At 42.6% G+C, this 21,950-nt stretch overlaps 1 protein-coding gene across 12 annotated transcripts in view; it reads right to left on the reverse strand.

Moving 5' to 3' along the window:
* Positions 1 to 2,110: 2,110 nt before the first annotated feature.
* The window catches only part of LOC116318677 (adhesion G protein-coupled receptor L2-like), a 110,640-nt gene continuing 90,800 nt past the window's right edge, over positions 2,111 to 21,950 (reverse strand). For 9 of the 12 annotated variants that reach the window (XM_039602432.1, XM_039602433.1, XM_031737764.2 and 6 more), the window contains 10 exons: positions 21,751 to 21,924; positions 20,370 to 20,579; positions 17,824 to 18,044; positions 16,996 to 17,062; positions 14,779 to 14,870; positions 13,337 to 13,505; positions 11,264 to 11,392; positions 10,096 to 10,192; positions 8,909 to 9,034; positions 2,111 to 4,210 (listed from right to left, as the gene is read on the reverse strand). In XM_039602432.1, coding sequence (XP_039458366.1) covers positions 3,339 to 4,210; positions 8,909 to 9,034; positions 10,096 to 10,192; positions 11,264 to 11,392; positions 13,337 to 13,505; positions 14,779 to 14,870; positions 16,996 to 17,062; positions 17,824 to 18,044; positions 20,370 to 20,579; positions 21,751 to 21,924 — 2,157 coding nt within the window. In that variant the 3' untranslated portion in view covers positions 2,111 to 3,338. The remainder of the gene's footprint in view (positions 4,211 to 8,908; positions 9,035 to 10,095; positions 10,193 to 11,263; positions 11,393 to 13,336; positions 13,506 to 14,778; positions 14,871 to 16,995; positions 17,063 to 17,823; positions 18,045 to 20,369; positions 20,580 to 21,750; positions 21,925 to 21,950) is intronic. The other 3 variants (XM_039602435.1, XM_039602436.1, XM_039602437.1) reach the window with 2 other exon arrangements.

A 21,950-nucleotide genomic window follows, 5' to 3' on the forward strand; every position in this document is an offset into this window, starting at 1 on the left:
TGCTTTGGCCTCCGTGTTAGTTCCCGACAGCCTACTGGCACCCAGCTCCAGTTAATAAAGTGCACCACCCAGATCCTGCTGCGACTGCACGGACCGTATGTCTGCTGAGTGCGTGTATGTGTGTGGTCAGTTCAAGCTGGAAAAGCCACGGATGAAAGACAAACTGCATGCCACATTTGCTAAATCTATGATGGGAGTCTCATCCACTCTGTCTTCTCTTCAGATGATGCGCAGCAGCTCGGCACATGGAATGATTTAGACACAGAGGATGATCAAAAATGATTATGGCACGTCTTGTTAAACTTGCATAATTACTGTCACAGCGTATTCTTGCAGTGGCAGTCAGAAGCTCGAGCTGATTTTTTTTATTTTTTTATTTTTTGTTTCTTTCTGGTCAATAAAGCCCACAAAAAGAACTACACAGGCCACGGAGCCTCAGCTGCTTTGGCGCAATCATTAAATGGCCGCGATAGTGGGCGCAGCTTTGTGAATCCGCAGTTCATTCCTGCAGCACAGCTCATTAAGTAGTGGAATTTAAAGAGAAGAAAATAATCTAGTGACGTATTGCTTTAGGATCCGTGGTCCTGACAGATTAAACTTCTTCTCTAATGACGCTCTCAGATGTATCCACGTCAACAAGCTCACTGGATAACCTCCAACCCGTTCGAGCCAACTGTCAGGAGCTTCCCATACGCAAATGTTTCATTTTGTTTAACCGAGTTGGTGTTGCTATAAAAAGAAGCGATAACAGATGGATCTCAATTAGTTCTGAGTTGTGACTGCAATTTATCACACGCTGTCAACTTTAGATTACACCTGCAACTCTTTAGCTCAGTTTTTTCCTTCTTCCCCAAAACGGATTTACACCACAGGGGGACTTTTTACGAAGCTTCTGCTTACGAAGATGCTGCTGCTGGACACGGAGCAGACAGGCATTACGGTGGGACAACAAACGTCCCGTACAAAGCTGCGAGATGCAAGCATAGATGCAAGAAGAGACAGAATGAGGACAGAGACAACAACATCTTGCTGTGAGAACATCATGGCTGACACACATAAAGGAGATGTTTTTCTTTTTTTTTGTGCACTGAAAGGCTAAAAATCAGACAACATGCAGTCTCTGGGTAGAAAGACAACCATCAGACTGTTAGAACGATGCTGATTGAATGTTGCACTCACATTATTTGCACATTTACAAATGATTTTGATCAAATGCAAAACATTTGTCTAGTATTGTGTCGATGCCCCTTCTTGCCAACAGAGCAGGTCTGTGTTGGACGCGGGAGCTCCAGGGTGTCTCCTGTGGGGTCTGGCAGCGTATCCTTTGGGTGTTTGGGTTTTGCAGGGTGGGGTCGGGCCACGGCTGCTCGATCTGATTGGGATTTGGGGGATTTTTTTGGAGGCTGGGTTAAGACTGTGGGCACTTTGCAGTGTTTCACGTTCCAGTGTTGTCTAGGGTTCAACTGAGGGCACTATCCTGCTGTGTGTGAGGATGCTGCCATCAGGGAGCGCCGTGTCAAAGTAGCATCAACACAAATGCCAGCACCAAGTGTATTAAAGAGATAATTAATGCAGTTAACATACAGAGTATTTGATTCTTTATGCAGTGAAAAAGGGGGACAGTGTGATAGCTTGGCAACCTGTTCAAATGGGTTTCACTCCGTGGCAGCTGGGACAGATTTGAGCCCCTCCCCTGCAACCCTGAATTGGTTAAGCAGCTGCGAAAATGCCTGTGTGGATGGAAAAAGGGGGATTTTTGTTTTTTTATATGCCATGAATGATAAAGTGACCCATGAATTTATTTATATTTGACACACAATATGAAGTTTTTTGAGACACGCGAGTTACAAGCTCACGGTTTAGTCATTTCTGCTTTTGCGTCACTAGCAAATCACGTGTGCATTAATCCACCCAAGATAATAGTTCCACACAACTCCACAATTTATTCCCATTTACGCGAAGAAGAAAATTGATAAAGATAAAAATGCTTTGTTTTTTGACCAACGAGTCTGTAGATTTGGTCTTTTTTGTGGGTTTTACCTTCAATAAAAGTGTGAAATATGTCTGTGATTTATTATTCCGAATGCGAATAAGCAACCAAACATCTGCGAACAAGAAAAAATTTCACATTTATTTGATATCAAACAGGAGTTGAATTAAATACCAGCTGATGATGGGCTCTTACAAAAAGAAATAAAATGAACCTAATCAGTGCTGCAACAACTTTTCACACTTCCCAACCATGTTCTTTTTTTGTTTTTTAACACTTTTCTTGGAATAATTAATAAATTAATTCGTGTCAAAGGATGAAATGTCCTCAAAAACTGCAATATCGCATCGACGTCGCATCAAAAAATAAAAAGTCTCAGAAACCCGACAATTTCTTTCTTTCAAGTAAAATAAATTACACGAGGATCCAATTTTACTCCAAATCTGTGCATGGCCCGGTGTTAACAAATATTAACTACTGGCGAAAACTCATCATTCATGAAAGCAAAAAGCACTTCACAAGCAGAGACGTGAGCATGATGATTTCATATGGATTTTGTATCTCCCAAAACTTTTTTTTTTTTATGATTTTCTCATATTCAAACATACTACAACAAGTCAAGTGTGAGAGGAAAAGCACATTTCCACCATTTTTGATTAGCCTTGTCTGAAGAATCTTATTAACATTGAAAGGGCAAGAACTACTGAATGGTTGCCTTTCTTCTTCTTCTTTTTTTTTTTCCTTTTTTAATTTCACTTTTTACACTAGTGGTACAGCAAAATATATTTTTTTCAGCTGTTACTTTGACAACAGTTAAATGTGCAATAGAGAAAATATAAGGCCTGAGTCTGAATTAGTGGTTTCTTAACTTTACAGTCCTGACTGTGTAGTGGAGCCACACTAGTTCTAGTTCTGCACTTCTTGACTAAAAAGACCCCGGTTCTTCAAAGCCCCCCCAGGAATACGTCAGGAGTTTCATAGTTCTTAGAGTACTTTCCCCCCCTTTTTTTCTCTTTTTTTTTTACTCTTATTCTTCGATTTTTCTCGCAGTACAACAGAAATGCCAGATTTATCTCGGCCTACGTGTCATTCTCTGCTCCTCTTTAGTCCAACAGCAGAGCCTTCACAGTCCACATTTGTCTGGCCTCAGATGGGATGTGTTTTGTGTGTTAATGAGATCTGTGTGCAAAAGTCATGTATTCATTCATTCCTTTTCCCACCCAACAACTTTTCACTTCCTGTCCTGACACAAAGAACAGAAAGAGCGTGTGAAGCGCGGAGCCAGGCTCGCCGGCTCTCTCCGATGCACCCGTCCTGCTAAAACCTGTGCAAACAAAGCGTCGCCCGCTCAGAGGCTGGTGATGAGCTGCATTTGTCCGTCGGCGGGCGCCTCTCCGTCGTGCGCACAGTCTTCGTTGTTGGGTGGGATGATGCACCCGTCGCTGGTGCCCCGGTTTATGTGGTAGTAGGACAGCGGCTGCGGCGCGTCGCCGAGCTCAGGCATGCTTTTGTGATACGCGTCCTCGCTCTCGCTTTGAGGTGAGGGGGAGAGCTCCTCCTCCTCCTCCTCTTCTTCTGGAGGGTATGGCGAAGCTGAAGGCGAGGGGGAGTCTCTCAAGTTTGGCATGCTGGTATAAAGGGAGTCTCTATTGTTGCTGGGTGAATGGGAGCCCAATTCCTCCTCTGCGGTAACAGTCTCAGAGCCATGGCCGCTCTGGCCCTCCAGGCACCTGGGGGCCTTCTGGGAGCTGTACAGCAAGGAGTGAGTCCTCTGGGGCAGGAGAGGGGCTTCCAGCACCTCCTTGTGGTGGGGGTGCAGGAGCAGCTCCAGGGTTGCATGGCCTCCTCTTCCGCTCCCTCTCTGCGGGGATGAGGCATCGGCGTGATCTGCCACGATGGCGTCATCCTCGCTCCCGCTCCCACCCCCGCCCCGGTCCACCGTCACCCTGGTCTGCGGAGGCAAGACTCTGTCCCTCTCCCGTGGAGCATCGCGACCTTTGGGAGCCCCGCGGGGCCTGAGGTTGTTGTGGACAATCTCGGATATGATCAACTTCTCAAAAGTGGCATCGTCCAGGTTGAGGCCCCCCAGGTCACCCGGGGCTCGAACGCCCACGGCCTCATAGTCGTCGTCTCGCAGGGAGTAGCTGTTGTTGAAATTGCCGTTGAGGGGGAGGGTGTCCATGGCACTGATGTCCCTGCTGTTGCTCAGAGACTGCTGTCCTGCAAAGAAAGGCGGAAATGAGCAGGTGAGACGCAACGTTTCAGCTTTTCACAGAACAAGACGGTCTCCACTACATCATCCACATGTGCTTGATACTGCTCAGGACACTTTACTCTTGTACTCTTTGATCTCTCGATTCATTTTAATTTTAAACAAATGCCAAAAAAAAAGAGAAAAGAAAACTTTTAAAATTCAAAGGAGAACCCAATTAGCTTCCCACCATGTCCACGCTCATTACTGCTGAATATCATTAAAGCCAATCTAAGAGATTATCCTGAACAATATTGAAGAAATGAGAACAAAAGATGGCTTAGAAATTAAAAATATAGTACAGCAACACGTAATTAGGTAGCTCATGACCAGGTAACAAACAAAGCAGCAGGAAAACAGAAGAAAACTGGAATAAAAGAAAGAAAGAAGTACAAGCTGATGAGGAAGTGCTGTGACGTTAACAATGAATAAAACATTCCAGAAAAACTAAAAAAAATAAAGAAACGAGGGCATAACAAAAGAGTAATGTCAAACACAGATGGCCAATCACCTCTCTGCACTGGGGCCCCACAAGCACAGCAACAAGCCCCAAACACCACAACACACAGGCAGGGTGCAATGACTCACTTTGCCACCACTCACATCAAGTGTGTCTGCTCAGGCTACCTGGCCTAAGAACAGCTGATTTGCAAAGAAAGCAAAACAGATGCTTTTTTTCAATTGCAGCAGAAACAATAAAATCACTCAAATAGGAAAAAAGTGGAAGCTCGTAACATCCAGCCCGGATTCAGTTGACCCAGCTGGGATTGTGTCCTTGCGCTTAACTCGAGTTTAGTGCAGAGGCTTTGCTTAAATCGCTGGACGTAGATGGAGAAATTATTTTGTTTACCAATTTGAGCGAGCTAAAGGACAAATCAAGGACAACTGAATCCTGGACTCAGCAGGTGAAAGGGTTCAGCAGCAAGCAGTCTTTAAAAAAAGAAAAAAGAAAGAAAGTTGACAGAAAAAAAAAGAAAAAGAAGAAGTCAAAGAAAATATTTCCTGATGAAACTATTTCTTTCTGAGAAACACAAGATTTCTTTCGCCTTTTTGAAGTGTACATCTATCAATTTTACATGAGTGAAACACGCACACAGACGTACACACAACAGATTACTCCTATTCTGTGCAGCCCTGTGACTAAGCTCAAGTAGCAGGATGGATGTGGAAAAAACAGAGGGAGGGAGGAGGGGGCTGGTTTGATTTGATGAGGATTTTATTTACTGGGTAGACTGCGAGTGATATTTCGTAGGCTGACGGCTGTGTCGTCACGAGCACACATAAAAAGGGGAAAAGGGGGAAACTGCACTCTTTCAAACTTGTCAGAACATGATGATGGTAACTGAAAAAAAAAAAAAGCTCTGAAAACAACATCAAAGAGATTTCCTTAAAAAAAACAGCAAAAAGAGTGCAGGGTGCAAAAGGGCACAAAAAAGGCGGTGGTGGTAATGGTGGAGGGATTATTAGACAGTTCTCTCAAAAGGCCCGACTTCCAGATTTGCATTTGTTTATGCTCAGCTGGGCGATTTCGTTGCAGACAGGTATTGTCTACCGGGAGAGTGGGTGAGGGAGGGAAATGATGTGAACAGAATTCAACTGGACACAGAGACAGCTGCACTCTGGGAAGCTTTCCAGCAGAGATTCATCCAAGATGTTCTCCTTACCAATTTTACTGCACCGGATGAGCATCTGTGGAGTATTACTGAGTATTAATACACTTTATAGTAAAAGACATGCTCATCTTTTTCGCAGGAGCTAAGTGTAATGACTCTAGCAGGCGAAATTTAGAATAAGCTCGAGTTAAACTTGACATTCTCTCGGCACTTATTTCATCCTTGGATGGTGATCTTCACACCGGGATTTGACATTTGGGTGTCGCAGTGCTGTCTTCTCTCCACAAACTAGTTTCCATATGTAGATCCTTACATCCTTTTACTATTATTTTTTTGTCTTTTTACTTTCTGCTGTTCTCGTGTTTAAACACAACTCAGCAAAGCGGTCCTCTGCAGTGGGATATAAACTGTTTCTACAGGTAAAGTGGAGATTTAAGCTTGGACTCAAAATGATCTGCTAATTAAATGTTGCCATTTTTATCTGCCTGCTCTGTTCTGGTGTTAACCTGCAATTATCCAACAACGATTAAGCAGGTAAACATTTTAGGCCAATAAAGCAAATGCTCTCTGCACACACACACAGACACACTCACACAGTTTTGTGTTGAGCTGCTTCGCTGCTGCAGAGCTCCAGAGAGCAGGGGAAAAATATATATCACAAAAATGTCTTTGAGTTCCTGAACAGACATTTTATGGTCCCAACCCTGCTTCATTATCTCTAAGTGTGAAGTGCACTCATTGTGCTGTAAGCCAGTTTGCAGCACAAAACGAGAGCAGCAGCCGCAGCATGTTAAAGCTATATGTTACTGCATATCTTGCTCCTTATACACTTTTGCCATAGAGCTTGTATTTTTTTAAATATTCTCTTTTATCATCAAATGCGTGTGAATATCTGAGAGCTGTGACTCTGCCCGCATTGCGTCATGTGCTTCTGCTTTCTCCCCTTTGATTAGGTTTCCTTTGCTTTGCCAGTGAGGAACTAGGTCACCATAAACACTAACACGATTTACGCTCGGGCTTTTCTTTAAGTTAGCTAAACAGAATGCAAAGATCTCGTGTAAATACGTCGCTCGTAAATGGTACAAACGATCTGAATCGTCACCAAAAACCTTGCATTCACGAGAGGGCAATTCTCTTATGACTGCTAAGTGGATGAGATAAGATAGCATTGACGTCTCGGAGTTTATCTCCCTCTGTGTTTACAAAGGAGAAAATTGCCTCGATAAGAACAAACAAAAATACAGAGAAGGTGTGAATGAAGAAGAACAAAGCTAAACCTTGTGTAATTATTCTCAACATTTCCATTCATGCTGTGTCACAACCGCAACCTCAACAGTTTCCATGTTTTTGGTGAATTTAGTAAACAGACTTAATGGAACAGTTCGACATTTTGAGAAATCGTTTCTGGCAGAGGCTTAAATGAGATGACTGGTACCACTCTCGGTATCTGTCTCTCAAATATGAAGCTGCAGTCGGGAGAGGGCAAGCTTAGAATAGCATAAAGACGGGAAGCAGGGGTAAACAATTAAGACAGCTCTGTTAAAAGAAAACAAAATCTGGCTACAGGCACCCCTAAAGCTCTCTGATAGACATGTGCTATCTGAAATTATTATTATACATGCAAGAACTTTTGCTTAACTCTCTCTTAACCGGTAACTTCCTTTCTCCGCTCGTTGCCTGGGAACTGCTCAGATCAAAGAAAGAGCCGGCAGATGACCTGCCCCGAAGTGGCAAATTGTTGTTCTTGTATGGATTAAACAAATGAGATAGAAAGCGTTAATTAGTGTGCTTTCCAAGTGCTGATAGATTGATTTTGTCACTGAAGGTACTCAGGCTGACTATTTTGCCACAAAGACTGAAACCTGTTGTTCTTACACTTTTGCACAAATTCAACAGACAGGATAAAACCTGTTAATTACTAAGTCTTGCACTTGCTGGTTGGTGGATTTTCTTATCATTTTGCGAGGCTATGCTAGCCATTTCCATCTGTTTATACCACAGACTGTAGTTAAAAGATGGATATAACCTCAGGGCTGTTTGAAAACTGGAAACCCTGTCCTGTCAAGTCTGTCCTGTAAAAAGTCCCGTGCATTGAATTTCACTGACTAATAATGCGCAAATATCAAATAAAATGCCAGATGTAGCAAATATGATACCAATGAATTATATACTCATGAAATACATACCAATGAAATATATACTCATGTATCCAAATTCATTTTTTGCACTTCTCTCACTTTTGATTAAAGCTGCTGTCGCTCCCTTCAATCCTCTGCCCCACTTTTCAACAAATTAGCATTCAACCTACGCCTAGCGTCATCCATGTCGAACTATGTGATGTTGGGAGGACACGAGTATGTTTGCTCTGGTTACAGATCCTTTTGCGTAGCCAAATACCTACACAAAAAGACACAAACATGGTACTGTAAAACAAGCCCTATGGAGGCTGCTGCCTTATTTTGGAGCGAAAAGTGATCATATGGGGATAAGTTATAGCTAACGCTAACTTAGCTGGGACAGCGCCGCCATAGGCTCTATAAGTATAGATTCTACATTTATGGTTAAACCAAACTCGTGTGTCAACATCCACCCATCAGCCATAGCAGTCGTACCCACAGTGTAAATAAAATTAATCTTGTACAGTAGTTATGAAGGGTAGTTTTTTATGCTAGAGTGTAAGCTTTTTTTTCTCCTGCTCATCACGCTAAGCTAAGCTAAGCTAAGCTAACCTTTTGGTTTTCCACTTATAAGAGATAAAACATTAAAATTAGCAGGCTTTCTAGCTGCAAGTTGGTGGAGGTTTTTTTTGTTTTTTTGTTTTTTACAATACCAAGCTGTCTGTTTCTCTCTATTTTCACTCTTTTTGCTAAACTAAGCTAGCTTTGGGGTTGACTGGCAGAAATGAAAGCCGTTACAATCCTTTTGTTTGTTATTCATCTAAAAATGAGCAACTGAATGAAACATAATGTTGCTTTGAAAATAAAAGGAAAAGCAAAAACAATACAAAAAAGCAGATAAATTGCATAAGAATAAAGGTGGAGGGCGGATGTGCACCTGGGGAGTGAAAAGCCGGTGGAGAGGGGGTGTTGCACACCACGGTTTCTGCCAGAAGGTTGTTATAAGGGTTAGTGTCGTGGGTTCGAAGGAGAGGGTTAGTTAGGAGGTAGTTGCCAGTCATCCCTGAAATAACAGGAAGAGAGAGACAGAGAGGGAGAAAAATTAGGAGGGGTGGAAAAAGCAGCTGAAGAAGAGAGCCTGAGTCATTGTATCTCATGGTCTGTGGTTAGCTGTCCACATAAACAACGGAGCTGACGTTCACTGTCCAGAATCTCACACTGCAAAAGATTTACAGCCTGCGATCCGTCTGCCTTCTATTATGGACAAGGCAGCCATAGAAACGCCGGTCAAAGCAAACCATTATCCAAACAGTCATCTGATCTAACTGACAAACAGTATTACTGCGACAAGTGTCAACCAAAAAAGCATAGCTCCACAATCAGCTGCTGTGTTTATATGGAACTAATTCATCTAAACAAACTCGTTCGGTTGAGACAGAAAACAAAACACGTCTAAGTGGCGCACTGTGACCATGTCACAGCATCCCCATCATCCTCAGCATGCTTGTGTATATCTTTAGGAATGCAATAACCATCCCCTAAAAAAATAAATAAATAAAAATAAAAATAAATCCAAACTAATTGAGAATTAGAGCCAAATCTGTGCTGGCACTGTCTGCAGCCTGAGCTTCATGATGCTGGGATCAGTCCAAACCCTGCTCTGACCTCAGCCTGACTTTGCTCGTCTCCCTCCCCTGCTTTCATGCTGACAATCACCCCAGGATGAAGATGATTTAGAGGGCTGCTGCGCAGTCAGTCTCTCCGCTCAGGGTCGTTATTTGAACTCAAGTCCTCGTCTATAACTTTTTATGCCAGACTAAATATCACACCTCCTTTCTGTCACTATTTTTTCCCCTACTTTCAGAGGATCCCGGCGAGCAGAAGCGTAGCAGAAAAAGCTCTTGAACTTAAGATACACAAGTAACATTTAATGCTATTTTTTGATTGCCTGGCGCTAAGAGAACGACGGCATTAAATCGGGTCTTATCTTACTCCTTTCTGAGCTGCCACATAGCCACGTGGGCCGCATCCATTGAAGTGTTTATTGTGAATTCAGAGCTCCATCACAAAGAGAATGGCGTATGTGTCTCGTCTGGCGGTGGCGAAGGAGAGATGGCTGCTTACCCTGGTTGAGTGTGGAGGTGCTGTTTATGTCTCCTGAGATGAAGGAGGACTCTGACTGCTTCCTCACAGTGTCGTTCCACATCCGCCTGATGCGGCTCTGGGTTGAGAAAAAAGGCAGCCACTGATCAGGACTCAACACGGCGCGACTTTTATTGAAGGCTTTTTTGCCCCAAAGGGTTGAGTGGCTATGTGAGTTTGTGCTTCAAACCTGCACTTGTACACAAAAAAAAATCCAGCTCATTCACCACTTGATGACATGTTTGTGTTCGGGTACAACAAAGCCCTTCACGTGCTATTGATCCAACCAAAAATGGATACGCTGAGAGTCTTACGGTTTGTAATTTGAGAGATCGGCCCTGAGCAGCTTTTTTTTTTTTCCTTTTTCCTTCAGATGCTAAGAGCAGGAGCATCCGCCAAATTCCCAGAGGTGCTCTTAAGATAGCTCTCACAAAGACAAGAAGGAAGATATTACCACATGCATGTATCTGGGTTTTTTTTTTTTTGTTTTTTACAATTTTCAAATAGGGTCTACCTACGGCCACGATAACACACATATGAAAGAAGCACTGTGTGTAAATGTCTTTCCGGGATTTTAAAAAGGAAAGATTTCTTAACACAAGCGACAAGAAAACTTCAAGTCCATCCTTTGATCACTAACATTTAACATTACACAGCCCAACAATCTGAAAGCTACACTTAAGCTACAATGTGAAGGCTGAAATGTGACATAAAGTACTGCACTCTGTGACATTTCTATTTCAATGTCCAACCTCTGTAGAGAAGCTTGGCTTTACAGAAGAAAGTGTGAATTTAGCGTTTAAGAATCCTTTTCACCACTTTTATATTTTCAATCAAAAGATAAGAGTGTGTTACTTTGTCCCTCAAACTTCACGCCTTCTCTGTACTCATGGAAGCACTCAGCCTGAAGGCCATTTGTAGCTCAGTCTTAAAAATGGCTTAGGAGTCTATATATGTTTAAGAAAACAGGGCTAAATACTTTGTTTTATTTTGGCCTTCAAAAGCGCGAAAAGGTAGAGAAAAATACTTTATGAAAAGCCCGTAAAACGTTCAGTAATTAATGAATTACTCAATCTCTGCGGTGCAGTCCATTTTAAGGTACAGTTCTCTAAATCCCAAACCTCAATATGCCAGATTCTCTGGCGTGTACCTGAGTAGCGGATGAATAGCGGGCCGTGGATCGAGATGTGGCTGTCTTGGCTGAGCTGTGGGAACCCTCAGACGGCAGCGCCCCGCAGCACTGGGACTGACGGAAACATTTGCTGTACTCTTTGCGTACCTGCAGAGGAATAAAAGATCAGGACAGACTCAGCATACAGACACAGACAGCAGCCCCCGTCTACACCCACCCTCTCATGAGAGATGCAAATCCCAAATCTTTATCAAATGCCATCCAGCTGACAGCAGTTTAAATGTCATATGTGTAAGGGCAGGAATAACAAACAGCAGCATATTGCAATATTGTAGCAAGAAAGCACTTTGACATGAGTGTTGCTACGTATAAATATATGAAATACTAGTAAAAAAACATGGAAATGCTGCTATAAAGAAATACAAATAGCCACACCTGAAATCTACTTTAGATTCAGTGACAAGCAGGCAAATCTTAGCTTAAAATTTTATAAAAGCAGGGGAAAAAATTACTGAATTTTTCCTCTATTTAAAAAAAAAGGACAATTATACATCACAATTAACACACGTATTGTTCCGTTTCTCCAGCAGTCTAAAATCAAATTAATTTATTGCCATAGAGGACAAAGAAAGGCAAAAAAATATCCTGACATTTGAAAACCTGCAACAAGCTGTTCATATTTGTCCTAAAAAAGTAACTATAAACCAACTGTGCAATTACTTAATTAGTTAATATCTCCTCACTAATTTCCTGCCAATCAACTAATCACTTAGAGTGATTAATTATTAATAAAACTTATTAATAGACTTATTTAAGTAATTCTCTTCCTTTAGTTTACAAAATGAGAGAAGACAACCCAAATCATAGCTGTCACAATGTTGGATAATTAAAAGCTACTTTCAGCTGCTCCCTTATTCACCATGGGTAACCACAGCAGGTAACTCAACATGTTTGATTTGGCAGTTTTACACTGGATGCCCTTTCCGACTCAACCGCAAAGGCCATTTGTCTCTGTGGTTGGAAATGAGTAAACCACAACACGCCGAAGCCACAAAATGTGGAGATGCCAGAGACTGAACCCAGGGCCTCATACACTCTACCACTGAGCTACATCCCCACACAGATGCCGGGAGTGCAATTATCGTGACTAAGCAAATTCCCACAGAAATATTGCATATTTGTCACATGTTCATGTTTCAGATCATCAAAGAAATTAGACAAAGATAACCAAAGTAAATAGAAATTGTGATTTTATTTATTAAAGAACAAACAAAGCTATCCAAACCTTCCTAGCCTTCTGTAAAAAAACGTATTTTTCAGGGGTCCACAGAATATCTTCCCTTGGTCTTGGGGATCATGAAGACATTTTTTGACGAATGTGAGACGAGCCTTTGAGCTCTTTTTGGTCAGCGGTGATTTTCTTCTTGGAACACTCCAACTGTTAAATCATGAACTCTGACCTTTACTGAGACAATTGAGGCCTGAAGTTCTTTAGATGTTGTTCTGGGGTCTTTTGTGACCTCCTGGATGAGCCGTCGATGCACTCTTGGAGTATTTGGTAGGCTGCTGTTCCGAGTTTTCTCCATTTGTGGATAATAATGGCTCTCACTGTGGTTCACTGGCGTCCCAAAGCCTTAGAAGTGGCTTTGTAACCCTTGCCAGACTGATAGATGTCAGTGCCTTTGCTTGTCTGTTGTTTCTTTATATCTGGCCGTAATGTTTTGCTTTCTGAGATCTTTTAGCTTACTTCACTTTGTCAGGCAGGTTCTATTTAAGCGATTTCTTGATTCAACAGGTCTGGCAGTAATCAGGCCGGTGTGAGGCTAGTGAAATTCTAGTGAAACTCCGCTTTCCAAAAAATTGTGGTTAATCAGAGTTAATTCATGATTTAATGAGGGGCAATTACTTTTTTACATAGGGCTAGCTAGGTTTGGATAGCTTTTTTCCCCTTAATAAATGAAATCATCATTTAACTGCATTTTGTATTAACTCGGGTTGTCTTTGCAAAAAACTAAGAAAAGGCAAACACTTTTTCACCTTACTGTTAATCTATTTTACAGCATATCTGAGACACAGAAGGACAAATCTTACTTTTTTCTGCAGCAGGCAGTGGAAGATGAAGATGAACATCCCTTGCAGAGTGTTGAAGATGGTAAAGAGGTAAGCCATCACTATAGAGGACTCATTGAGAAAGAACAAGCCAAAGGACCACGTCAGCCCCAACAGACAAAGTAGAGCAAATGCTCCTAACACCCATGACCTGCAAAAGACAGGAAAGAGCAACATTAAAACAGCAAAAATCACAAATTCACTGCTTCTCCACTCCTGGACAATACCTTTTTGAAACACCTTTTTCTTTGCATGTAGACAAGTTGCACTAGTGGTGGCAAAGTGTAAAAATGCTGATACAAATTTTGCAGACAGCGCACGTTCACTGTCTGACAGTTAGGAAATTTCCTTGGTCTTCCTCTGAATTGTTGTCTAACAAGACTGCAAACACAGCAGGATTTTCCTTGGTGGTTTCCAGAATATAAGATAACTCGACAGTCAGTTTCAGTGACGATGCCTGGTCGTTACTGACACACAAGAGAAAAGGAAGGCATCCCCAGAGAGATACCATGAGCCTGGAAATAAATGGGACAACGGCATGTCGGTGGGAGAAGAATCACAGTGAACAATGTTGAAAATGATGCCTAATTCTGCTTGCTGTCTACTGCAGCGAAGATATTATTTCATTGTTTAACAAGTTCCTAAATTTGAGTCAGAGACCAAATTCATAGCAGATTCAAGTTGGACGATAACAGTTAATGACTACTGAGTACTTATTATAATGTGAGAAATCCAGCATCCATAAATGTGAGCTTTCTCTGTGCAAAAAAATCCAAAAACCAGTCCAGTTCAATGCCTTTTCTTGGGTTTGGACCAAAATCAGAGTGAATGTCTTTGAATCAGACACCCACGTAACATATGTTGGCCTGCCCTCAAACATATTGTTGAGCAAGAATCCAGGCACAGAAACGGTCAGAGGCTTTCGTCTTTTCACAACCAAATGCAGCAGACAGGAAACGAAAACACGGAGGCCCCCCTTTTCTTGTTTTAAAACTTCAAATCTGCAAAGATTGCGGTTGAATCCGCCTTTCAAAGAAGCCTATAAACTATGCCAGCACAGGAGCAAAAAGATACAAAGGTCAGAATTGCAGTTATGAAGAAATAAAAAAAAAAGGCAATATACCCCAGCGTAGCGCAAATACAGAAATCATAAAATGAACTAAAAAGGCACCACCTACGGACTGAAATAAAATCTAAAGGGAAAATTACTGGTTTGGTCGGGTTTAAGAGAGGAGAAAATCAAATAAACGTGTAGGTCAGAAGCTGCTTTTGAAATTTCAGGAGGTAGGCAAAAGCAGTAATGGTGCATATTATTTTTCTTCCCACTCCCCCCGCTCAGCAAACACACACACACTCTCACAGCAAGCAGCCACAGCTCAGCCTCCTTATCGACTAGAGTGACACCCCCCCCCCGCCCCCCTCACCTTATACCCCCGAGCCTGGACGAGTCAGGTTTCATGGAGGTGGAATGCTTCACCATCTTGTACATGGTCACCACCAGGAAGATGACATTGACCTGTCAAAACAGACGTCACATAAGGGTTAACAGAACGCATTTAGGTAGTCATGTGATTCCTGCTGTTACCACCTACGAATGCAGCAAGTACTCCGATCCTTTACTGGCACGCTGCCCTTGTGTTTGATTTCTTTTATTTTATATATGCAAATAGAAATATTGAAATTAAAAAATAGTCAGTGCAGAAAACAGCCCCCTTAACGTTTTACATTTTCAAACAGAATATTTTTTGAAGCTATTCTCTTGCTGGCTCCGTGGCGTGTGTCAACACAAACACACCTTTACCGAGAGGAATATGAAAATTTAATGCCTCTGTGCAGATCACAAAGTACATTGACTTTCAAAGAGGAAAAACAACTGTGAGAGGTTATCGGCTTGGTCTGCTTCACACAGCTCCGATATTCAACATCGGCTACATTCGAAATTTCTCCCTCATGTTTGTCATTACAGCTGATTCCAAACACAGAGTACAAATCCACAATATAAGGGACGTATATCTGATGAAACAGATCTAATATAGTGCGGGCAAGAGTGCCGGGAGAGAGAAAAAAAGTTATATCTAGAGGGGAAAGTATAGAGTTTGAATGTCATGTTTTAAAAACAAGCTTCACCGAGGCCAGGAAAAAAACATTTAAGTGATTCAAGCCATACATCCAGAAAGGTTTCGATGCTTTCAGGATGTCTCTATCTCTCTCTCTCTAAGCACTGCAGGCCCTGTAGCCACAAAGGGAAAGGGAGGAGATGCACTTCAATTTGGCACGATACCACATTCAACCTTTGAAATGTACTTCTGTTAATATTCAACGAAAAACAAAAAAGAAAAAAATGGATCCGGAGTCTTATCACATGAAAAACTTCTACCCTCAAAAACCTGCTCCGGGCGTGCATTTTTCAAGCGCACCCAATCGAGCGTGCACGGCGGGTAATAAAAGGCACGAGTTGGCATAAAACGGACCCCTAATGATCGAGATGTAGTGCTCTCCAGTCTATCAAATATTTCAGTTTCAATTCTCATTCACAAATCAGCGGCAAGTTCCCCGTCATTATCCCGCGTGAACGCATCCCGAGACACAGACGGCAACAAAAGCAGGGTCCTAAATGGAAACAAAGAGGCTGTGAGTGGAACGCAGATGGAAACCAACAACAGCAGCGGGGAGAAACATGGAAGAAAAAGGAGTGGCTAAAAAGACAGAAAGAGGCTTTTAGATCACAGCTTAGAGTAATGCCGCGTTTTGTCTCCCAGCCACAGGGGCCGATTTACGTCTGCTTGAGTCGAGAGGCTGGAGATGCATTTAACACAGCTGTAAGTGGTGACACAGATACGATGAGACAGTCAGACGGACAGACAGCGAGGAATGGAGTAAAGGGGGCACTCTGCAGAAAGATGAGGCGAGCTGCATGTGCCATCTAAAATTTGTACTTCCCTGCCAAATAAAGTGCATATAACAGGGGCTGCCTACACGAGGTCTGGCGTGCATTTACAGCCTATGGACAGATTTACATGTGTGTTACTATATGCGCCTATATGGATAAGCATGCTGGGTCTGCTTAGGTCATGCTGAATGCGTGCATGCGCACACTTTGTTCATGTGTCTATGCGCATGGCGAACACCCAGCGCCGTGCATGAAATATTAAAAGGTGAAGATGGAGATGTCCGCGCTCTAGGATTGGCTGGGGATGTGTCATAATCCTCAGCAGGGCTATGAGCTGTGGTAATAGTTGTCTGGCCCACCCACTCATTACTTCCATGTTCACCACCCCATCCCCACCCCCCGCCACCATCACCCTTGTTTTCCCACTGAGCAAATGACCTTCATGCCTGAAACGATTTCTCCTCCTGATTGCAGCAGGGGAGTATTCTCTAGATGTACAGCAAGGACCAAACAGCTTCAAGTTGTTGCCGCTCACCAATTCTGATTTCAGAGGATTTCATAGCTGAGTGGACACTGATGTCCTCGTGTCAGCTATAATGGGACCACTTTCCTTTCATGCAAATTGATCTGAGAAAGCAGAGCTAAGAGGCTGCCAGCACAGACGGAGAGAGAGAAATCTATAAACTATTCTCCGAGCTTTTCTTTCAAAGAACAAAAAGTTATCACACGCGTGCACAAATTTACAACTTACCACAATTATGAAGGTTACAGGTCCGATGAAGCTCCAGATGAAATGGTTGTCGACTCTTAACCAGCATCTATAGGGTGCAAAAGGTGGTGTTCAGTTCATTAAATCGTCTCTTTGTGAAAACAAAGTTGCTTCTCATTGATCGGAGCCCAGCAGAGCCGGCTGCATGATAGGCCGCAGCAACAGAATAGAAACTCCTTTGACCGCAAGGAAGAAAACCCGACCTTAAGGGAGTGCTGGCCTCGTGCCATGAGAAGCTGCAGTGTAAAAGCCAGTGGTTACTGGACTCATGACTTCACAGTCTGCAAATGTCTACAAATGTGGGATGTCTGTGTGTATGTAAGAACAGTAAACATTGTAATGTAGACAGTTTAAGAATGAATTGCACCTCGGCCCGCGTTTATCACTGGGAAACAGAATGGAAAATAGAGTTTGAAAAAGGCGGTTTACTTAAATTCCATAAATTAGAGAGGACTCGCCGTCTTACAAATCATAAAGCTTGCTGCTTGGATGAAGACCAGCAGAGGAGTGCATAAACTTTTAACTGACATGGGCGGCAATTATCCACATCCACAAGACTAAAAACCCAGCGAGCGAGTGCAGCTAGCCAGCACATTCATTAATGCAGCTGCTTTGCTCACAGCCTCTTCTTTTAGCAATGACAGGCTGTAAATTTGCCAGGGGGCCAGAGGTGGACTACTCTTTGTGATATTACTATCATTAGCACATACAGTACATGCTGTGTGGGTGTGTCACAGTGGGGAGAAGGGAGGACTAAAGCTTGTGATATTTATCCCGGGAAGAAAGCCTCTGCAAAGATCCCACACTTACGCCCGCTGAGTGCCGTAGCTTCTGTAGTCAATGGCCGCTGAGATGCCCACCACCACGGCTGGGATGAGGTACCCAGACATGTAGTAATACTTCCTGCGTGAAAACTCGCTCTCAAACACCTCGACCAGCATGAGGTACAGCTGCACGCCCTCCAAACACATCCACACGAACGCGGCCAGGAAGCAGAAGTGGAGAACTCCAGCGATGATGGAGCAGACCAGCTGATGAGAAAATACAAGCAGACGTTACATGCAGAGGTAAAAGGACAGTGAAAGAGCTAATTTTACTAAACCCTGCGCCTTGGATGAACACACTCCCCTCCCTGCTGCTTTGGAAAGGTTTATTCATGCGGTCAGCTTTCTGCTGTCGGGTCTGAGAGGAATTCAGAGTGTCATAATACCAATCAAAGCAACCATAATAAATGTGTAATTTAATACTACAAAACAACACTGCTGACCTGGTCGACCTTACCCTGCTAAACCTGTGGAACCTCCTGATGGTGACCTTACCTTGTGCTTTTGCCAGCAGCTTAATAACACTTTCACTGGGAGTCAGTGGAGACCAAACCAGAGCTAAAAGCATAGCAATGATTGATAATTATTACCTTTATCTTTTAGATGGATGTTAATTGATGCAAAGATTAAGCTTTTTAACATGTTTTGAGATACACATTTCTGTCAAAGTTTGAAATTAAGAAGCTACATATTCAGCGAGTAAAGATGTCTTTTAGTCTTTTCATATAAAAGAAATATCTAGCAACAAATCAGCTTCATAAATATCAGAATCAGATGTTTGGAGGTACTTTCATTTTTCTATTGATCAAATAGTTCAAATGCTCATTTTTCACACTTTATTAGAATTTAAAAATCTGCATCTTCCTCCTATAAATGTAACAGATTCCACAGATCTCAAAGTATCCCTTGAGGTTTCTCGCATGATGTCACGTGCACATTGCTCAAGAGCGGTTGTGAAAAATGTGTGGTTGCTGGCTGTCAGGTGAAATCGATCACAAAGAGGACACTGCACCAAAAATCTCCTTGTGTTAGCTGAGGCATAACTTTTGCTTTGAAGGCAAACGTTCTCCATTTCAAGTTTGTGTCGAGCTTCTTCCAAGTCTCACCGCTGTTCAGCTTTTAGTTAATGAGTGTTTGCAGACAAGTTGGCATCTCCCATGAAAACTACAGGCAACCGCAGCAATGTGAGACCAGAGCAATCACCGACCAGGAGAGAAATAACCTTTTTTCTCAAGCAACCAGTTTCTTATTTTTCCCCTATTGAGCCAGTAAACGAAACAGGAAAAAAAAAAAGTTAAATAAATCTAAATACTTCTGAGATAGGTGAGTGTGAGAGAGACAGATTAAGCTGTATCTGACTGTGGACCTGATTCAGTGTAAATCTGCAGGCCAACTGCAGTTAGCCAAGTCAAATTGCTCTATTAAAAACCGCTCCTCACTCATGAAAGCAGATTTTTCAGCTGCAAACTTGGTTTAAATTGAATTTTCTAGAGAAATCTTACAGCAGACTAAATTTTTACATCCTCTTAAAATGATATGAAGAGTTATGTTCTAAAACCTAAACCTTAAAATAATAAAATGGTTAAATAATTCCTAAACAAAGCCTTTTATTTACCCAAAAGCTTTTATATTTAGATTTTTTGGTTTAAATCAGGGGTGCCCAGTCCCAGTCCTCGAGAGCTACTGCCCTGCAGCTTTTAGATGCGTCCTTGTTCCAGCACACCTGAATCAAATGAATGGCTCGTTATCAGGCCTTTGCCAGACTTGATGGCATGCCGAATTGGTAATCCAATTATTTGATTCAGCTGTGTTGGAGTAGGGATGCATCTAAAAGCTGCAGGACAGTAGCTCTCGAGGACTGGGATTGGGCACCCCTGGTTTAAACCCTTTAACCTCTTGTGTTAGTTTTGCTCTCAACGCAAAGGAAGGCAAAGTTTCAACAACCAGTTTCCTCACAGCCGGGGGCGGGTCATTAACCAGCCTCCAGCCCTGTGTAACTGGATCTTTAGCAACCGACTTTCCCAGTGACTGTCAGCAGCGTCCATTAACCACTCGCCAATAAGTTGCTAATACACATTTTTGCCTCACGCTCTGTGTTTGCCAGATGGCCCCGGATTGTTCTCTAGGCCAGTGAAACTGGGGGACACTGTCACCATGATTGTCACACGTCCAAAGTGTTGCAAAAGTTAACATCCCATTGTTAGCAGTCACATGTTTGCAAAACCTCAATAAAAACAAAAATAATTTCAGACATCTGTGATTAAATTACAGGAAGAATATTTGATTACAAATAAATATGTTGCTGCCATAAAAGGCGCACTCCTGCTTTTAATATCTGCATTAAATTCTACCACTGGCAGACTCCTAATAGAAATATGATATTTTAATCTAATGTGGATTTTTTTTTTGGTTTGCCACTTCAAAGGAAAACTGAAGGGAAAATTCAGGCGTACAAAAGGTTAATTACAGCAGATGAGACTATTAATCAGTAGTGTGAAATTAAAACCTTCTGCAGAGTCAATTCCACAGTACCTTTGGTTCTGTCATGTTGATGCCCACAAGAAAGAGAAGCTCGCCGATGAACAGGTTGAGGCACAGGTTTTTGTGAATGGTGTTGCGGTCACTCTGCAGACCTCTGAAGAAGCAGAAGGTGAAGAGGCTGATGGCCAGGCAGACCAGAGACACGGCAATGCCCATCCTGGTGATGACAGTAAGGAGAACCTCGTGCACGCTCCCGTCCCTCTGCAGAGAAATAGAGAAAGCACGGACTGACTTTAAACTTTGCACCTCTCATTATAATGGGCAGCGTTTGAGCACGTAATGAGTGAAGCTGTGCTGGCCTAATGGGGACACACATGCACGCTGTATGTTGTCACTGAATCGAAATCTCTGGAGTGTTTAATCCTCGCTTATTACTGGGAAAGTCGCATCACCTTGCTGATATTAATGATTAGAGCCACCACAACATGTTTTGGTATTCATATGACAACTTGACTGATTAAAACGACGCAACTATCCTTTAATCTCATTAGAGCTCATGAAGTTTCACTAGAAAGTGTTGCAGAAAGTGACATCAACAGAAAAATGCCACAAAAAGAGCTGTGAACATGTGGCATCCGCGTTCTCGCTTTGCGGTTGAATCACGCTGCGTTTCAGGAGGTCCAAAACTGAGCGCATTTCAAGACGGCCACCTGGCAAAAGTGAAAATAGCAGACACGACCATAAAAAAATATCACTCAAGGACATGGTGGCCTCAAAGTGAGCCAATTCCTCCTGTGATATTTGTAATTTTATTGAGGGCAGGAGTTACAGTTGAGGTGATGTGTAGGGAATTGGTGGGGCTAAGCCTAGCCTCAGGGCTCTGGTTTCAAGCTGTGGTTAAGGTTGAGGTTAAGACAGATGACAGGCATAGAGTTCATGAGTTGGGACGTATTATTAGACAAACCACAAACTTATCCTCTACATTTATTACTGGCTAGGTCCTCGCTGCACATGCTATTTATCATGTAATTGGATTGTAATTGCATTTCGCGACCAAATGGGTCCAACACCACTTCAAGAGGGGTGGAGACACAAGTTAAAGCTGAAGTTATGTTGTTTCCCATGATTCTCTGAGACATATGCACAGAGGAATATTAGACACGGATCACAGGTAGAACATAATTACTTCTGATAATGGTATGGCACTTCCTGACACAAACTCGCACTTTTAAAGTGACAGCCCTGCTGCCTTTTCTCCACTTCTCCCTTTCTTCCCTGCCCTTACCTTCTCCTCCAGCTATAATCTAATTATCTCCACTGAAATGCCATTCTTGTTCTTGCCGCGTGTGCACAAATCTTTAAGTGAGACGGAAGAACGAGTAATTGAGACAGAAAAATAGCTCGAGCGAGCCACAAGGCGAGGGCCACTTACCACATTTCCCCGATGAGCCATGAGGATGGCAAAGTTGGTCAAGTGACTGCACGAGCAAGTGGTGTGGCTCTTATTGGTTTCCAGCAGTTTACAACCCTGAGTGGACCAGTATCCCATCATGCTCCTCTCTGAGTAATTCCAGAAGGAACAGTTGGGATTGTAATAATGTTCTTTCTGCAAAACACGAAAGCAGAGAGGGA

This window comes from Oreochromis aureus, linkage group 18 (assembly GCF_013358895.1).
Source record: "Oreochromis aureus strain Israel breed Guangdong linkage group 18, ZZ_aureus, whole genome shotgun sequence".
Taxonomy (NCBI): domain Eukaryota; kingdom Metazoa; phylum Chordata; class Actinopteri; order Cichliformes; family Cichlidae; genus Oreochromis; species Oreochromis aureus.